Source organism: Poromitra crassiceps, assembly GCF_964638095.1.
Source record: "Poromitra crassiceps genome assembly, chromosome: 13".
NCBI classification, from domain to species: domain Eukaryota; kingdom Metazoa; phylum Chordata; class Actinopteri; order Beryciformes; family Melamphaidae; genus Poromitra; species Poromitra crassiceps.
In genome coordinates, this window is record NC_139644.1 from 21237299 (window position 1) to 21242486 (window position 5188).

At 40.7% G+C, this 5188-nt stretch overlaps 1 protein-coding gene across 1 annotated transcript; it reads left to right on the forward strand.

Annotated features, from left to right (window-relative positions):
- Positions 1-1086: 1086 nt before the first annotated feature.
- On the forward strand, positions 1087-1416 carry rprml (reprimo-like; the record flags this gene model as incomplete). The annotated part of the gene is made up of 1 exon (XM_083649054.1): positions 1087-1416. The coding sequence occupies one exon, from the start codon at positions 1087-1089 to the stop codon at positions 1414-1416; it is 330 nt and encodes a 109-aa protein (XP_083505180.1).
- Between the last annotated feature and the right edge of the window lie 3772 nt (positions 1417-5188).

Here is a 5188-nt window from a genome sequence, read left to right on the forward strand (position 1 = left end):
TTATTTAGTTTTCCAGCTTGTTATTAAGATATTAATGTAATACCCATAACCTTCTATCCTAATTGCAATGTTTCTAGTTTTAAGAGGTTTTCAACTTTTTTTTGTCCGAGAAGCTGGATTTCATTTAAATTACTTATAATTAGCTTATAGCTATTGACCCTATACCAGAAGTTAGTTAATTTCTTCCAATGCTCCATGTATAAACTAAAATTAATCTATGGTGATGCTTTAAGGCATTATTGATGCATTCAGAACACACTGAAAAAAGTAATTTAGCAGTAGTCTTGAAGTCTCATATTTCTAGTAGATGAAAAAACCTGACTGTGGATTAACTAATTTCACATGTTTCCAATGCAGTTTCACTTAGATTTTTTTGTTAATCTGTCAATATCTTGAACAAGAATGAGACAGATCACTCCATGTAATATCACTTGAATCAACAAAGTCTTACTTTGCACTAAACAAGTGAAATTATCTCACCCACTGGCATTTTTATTTTATTTTATTTATTTATTTTTATTTTATTTATTGGCAGTGATGTAGGCTAAGCACTCGTTCTATTAAAAGCAGTAATCTAAGGCCACCTGACTACCTCCCCTGGCGAGCAGCGGTGGTGTGGTCCAGAGGGAACTCATCATCACTTTAAAACGCACCAGAGACTTGGCACAAAAGAAGCGCACACAGGCGAGCACAGGCGCGGACTGTCTCTTATTACACCGGGTGGAGGCAGGTTTTTGCACCTTCTGCGGTCACTATTGGAGACACACTAAAGCCAAAGAGCGTTGACTTTGAGTTGAATAACTAATGTGTGCTTGCATTAGATGCGAAGTTGACTGCAAAAAGAAAGGGGAATAGGGAAAAACAGTTCGGTGGTGTGCTTTACGCACAGCGAAACAGTGGGAAAACACAATCGAGGCTGACTAAAGCATCCGCTGGTATTAAGAAGCATAGTATTTTTTGTATCTTTACTTTTTGTCTGAACGGTCACATGACGCAAAGTTTTGCTTGGAGTTGAGGTTGCGTGGTGAGTGTGTGTGCCCGCCCGGTGGAACCGCGCGTCTTGTTGTCGATAACCCGCAAGGAAGCATGAACGTCTCTTTCTTCGACGTGACCCGGGGCGCGCTGTTTAACGGGAGTCAGACCCTCGCCGGTACTCTGGCGACGTACTCCGGTAACGCCACCGACAACGTGGTGACCGGCGACGGAGGAGCCTCGCTGGCGCAGGACGAGCGCAAACTCTTCATCTCGCGTGTTGTGCAGATCGCGGTGCTGTGCGTGCTGTCTCTCACCGTCATGTTCGGGATATTCTTCCTCGGGTGCAACCTGATGATCAAATCGGAGAGTATGATTAACTTCCTGGTGAAGGAGCGGAGACCCTCCAAAGACGTGGAGGCGGTCATGATCGGACTCAGCTAGACCGCGGACATCTGGTATGGCGATCTGGAATGAAGATCCGGGTGGAGATCTGGAGCGTTTACCGTTCCAAACGCAGGCTGACTGCTGCATCTGCATGTCCCTATCAAAGACGCTCCCTCTATGTGCCGGTGAGGAAAGAAGATGTGCAAAAACGTTGACATTTCCTTCCGAAAAATGACTAGCCTACAACATAGTGGTCAAACGACCAGTGTTCGTGCGTAAAGTTTGTGCGTAAAGGACCAGCAATTGTTTACACGTGGGCCGATCTGTTCTTTTGTATGAATTTGTTATTGCCAACTTGAACAAAGTGACGAAAATGTTTATAAGCCGTTACCTCAAATTATTTTTTTGGTAAATTTAAAATGTTTGTTAATGTTTTGAAGTTTGAAACTGTCAAAAACGCATGCTCATGAGTTGTTCCAGTTCCACGTCTGCCAGACTGCCAGTGTTCTGGACGTGATGGATTTGTGGGGTTTCTCTACAAAGTGTATTTTTCTTGGTCTGGTTTTCTTGGTGGCATGTAGCCTATAGGGCAAATCCACTCAGAGTGCTGGAATCCTGCACGTTTTTCAACCAACTCCACCACTGTCTGCTTCACTGAGTGATTCTGGTCCTGTTCAGCATGCTCGCTACTTGGTCTGTAACTGATCTTTGGACCCGTTTTGCACTTTTGAAATCACTAATGCTGCATGATTTTTTTGTACCAAGAGAAATTGAAAAAAGTGCAGCATGATGAAACAATTAAATGGTCATATTTACCTTTTGTCATCTTTTAATTAATACAACATCAACACAATCACATCAAAATGTTTGTCATTAAAATCCTTTTGAGAGAATAGCAGAAAATCACATTTGCAAACACAACTATTTTAAACTTTAGGTTTCCACAGATTCAGAGCTGTAATAATCTCCAAAGAAGCAGTTGCTTTTTTAAATGCAATTCAAATCAGATCAGCACAGATGTGTGAAATGTTTCCTACTTTTAACCACAGTCTCATAGAGAACTCTGATCCATCTGCATTTTGATCTGACCCTATGTCCAATCCAAAGTAAATCCACTGTCTTGACTTGTGCACCTCCGAGGACAATTAAGATCAAAGTTAAGTGAATATTCAAGACACTGTAGTGAGTGTGCATTTACATTTTCATCATGAATGGAATTCTACAGAAAACATATTTCTATATATATTTCCTGATTTAAATGAATATAACATCAGCAACACAAACAAAATCACACTTTATGGTTAAACCCAAACAGTGTGCCATCAGCTTTTTTACACAGAGGCAGTGAGAGGCCAGTCCAAGTTAGCCATCTTTAAGCCAACAGGCTGAGCTCATATGGGTTCACAGCATTTAATCTGATCTCTCGGAGGCCCGGCCGACAGCAATCAAGAACCCATCAGACTCACTCTGACCACTTCACTTCGCAGCGCCCCCCGATGCACCTCGAGGGCTTAAGTATGGGATCCAGAAAGGTTCACGTCCTATACTTTAGTGTGTGTATAAAGAGAGAGAGTGACTAATAAGAGTGTGAAAGGGAGAGAGTGAATATGAACATGAGAGTGGAGAGAGGGAGAGAAGCTGCAGCAGATCATGTGCAGACTGGCTTTTGTGGGATTTCACACCAGGCAGACACACAGGGTCGTCCATGAACTGAGAAGCTGCAGATCTCATTACTGCTCCTGTCGCTTGGTCTCATGGCACATGAGACCGCCTTACTTCCTGCCAAACTTTTCAACTCTTTAAATTCTATCACAATTCTTTTTCCAGACATAAACCCACACAATGTTTCATTCTGGGTGTCAGACATTAGATATCCACTGTATCTAGCTCAGCGTTTTGATTCAATTTCTTGTCTATTTCTTCGCTATTTCTCTCCTCGCCACCCTCACTCCTCTCTCATGTGCCCCACTCAGAAGCAATGTTCTCATTATTATTTCATGACTTGTTAGGAGAGCTCGGCTCCTTAAAAACAAACCCATGCATTCATTCACACGTGCTCATTGACCATGACCCATGCATGCACACTAATGCATACACTTTCAGCTTCCTTCATCATCCAAAAAGTGTTTCAGAAAACAAAAACAAAACTCGTGGAGACATTTAATTTATTCATAACAATCAGATAAACATATATACTGTATACATACAGATCACATCTCTAACTTACAGTTGAACAACTTTATTTTAGACAACCTACACAATACATGACTACGAAAGATGGATAGGTCACTAAAACCCTTTCAAATTAGGTTGAGCGCCTAGGCTTTATTGATGCAGAGAACCTGACAGAATGATTCAGATGACACACACTGCTTCAGTAGAAATAAATGATATAGAATTGATTATTTTTGAGATTAAAGACTCAAGTAAAAACATTTATTTCCAGCTTAATACGAGTGTAAATTAAAATCTGCCACAATCAAATCGTGTTGCAAAATCACACTTCAGATTTAAACCCTGAATATAAACTGTACCATTTGTTCCAGCTTTTATATCGAAAAGACACAAGAGGTTGAGCCAAGTTATTCACTTTTGTGAAAGCGATCTTTTTGATGGACAAGACCGGAGCAGAACTTCTGTTGAAACAAAAGACAGCAGCTCTTTGTGAGCCTTGGTTTTACTTGTATGCTTCATAACTTCTAGACTAGAGAAAAAAACTAAACAAAAACACACACAATTGTTCTGGCATTGTTCTCACGTACAGGTGAATGTTGGTTAGGAACAAGCAAGCTATTTTTAGAAGGAGAGCGCGAGTAAACAATTAGCTCTCAAGTCATTACACGAGAACTCAGTTTGATGGAGGGGAAGGAGAGAGGAGAGACCCGCACAATGTGATGTAGAGTACTGACTTTTAGTAATAAAAAGCTGTGATAATTTACAGCAAATCAGTCATGACAAAATACCGTAATACAACTTTATCATGGTGAGAGGGTCAAGTTTACTTATAAAGCCCTTCATCACAAAGCAGGTAAATAACAAAGAGAAACGTGATGAGGGGGAAAGACTGCTACTCAGAACCTGGCCAATCAGAATTAAAACAATTTACAGTGTGTGTAATGGAGGGTTTGGTTCTCAGGATTCAGTTTGACTTCTCACCATGGGGCATCGGTCAGGATGCAGAAATATAATATCCAAACAGGTTTGGGTCCAGTTGAAAGTATTTATTGGTCCAGCAAACAATATTTGCGCAATGAGGAAACACAGGAGGAAAAAACACAGGAGCTGCCCTTTAAATGCTGGAAGACAAACAAAACACAGCATTAGAAACACCCATGTAAGCTCAGGGTTTAAAGTTGTCCATCTAGTACAATACAAATAAGGATATAGGATAAGAAATAATAAGGACCTAAAACTAATAAGAGTAAAAGATAAGTTTATCTTAGCAGTGCTGTCTTCGTGCCGCCCCATGCATTGGTGTGGAAGGAAACTGAGGAGTGCAGACTTAAATAGGAGGGAGGGAACTCAGGTGAAATGAATGGGGACAATCAGTGAGGGAACCAACAGGTGAACAAAATAACTAATTAGTGAGGAGTAAAGCTAGGGAAAGAAGTGAGGTAAAGGAAGTGAACTGGGTGAGGAGAGGAAGTGGAAAAACTAAAAGGAATCTTCAGAACAGTGTGTATACAATATACAGTATAATAATATAGGCTGTATATATTTTTAATATCAGAACTTTAGATATAAAGTCATAAACTTCCTGCCCTGGGGCGTTACCAAGATGGCACCAGAGTGAACCGACTCTTTACCGATTCTTTATGGGACTTTGGCC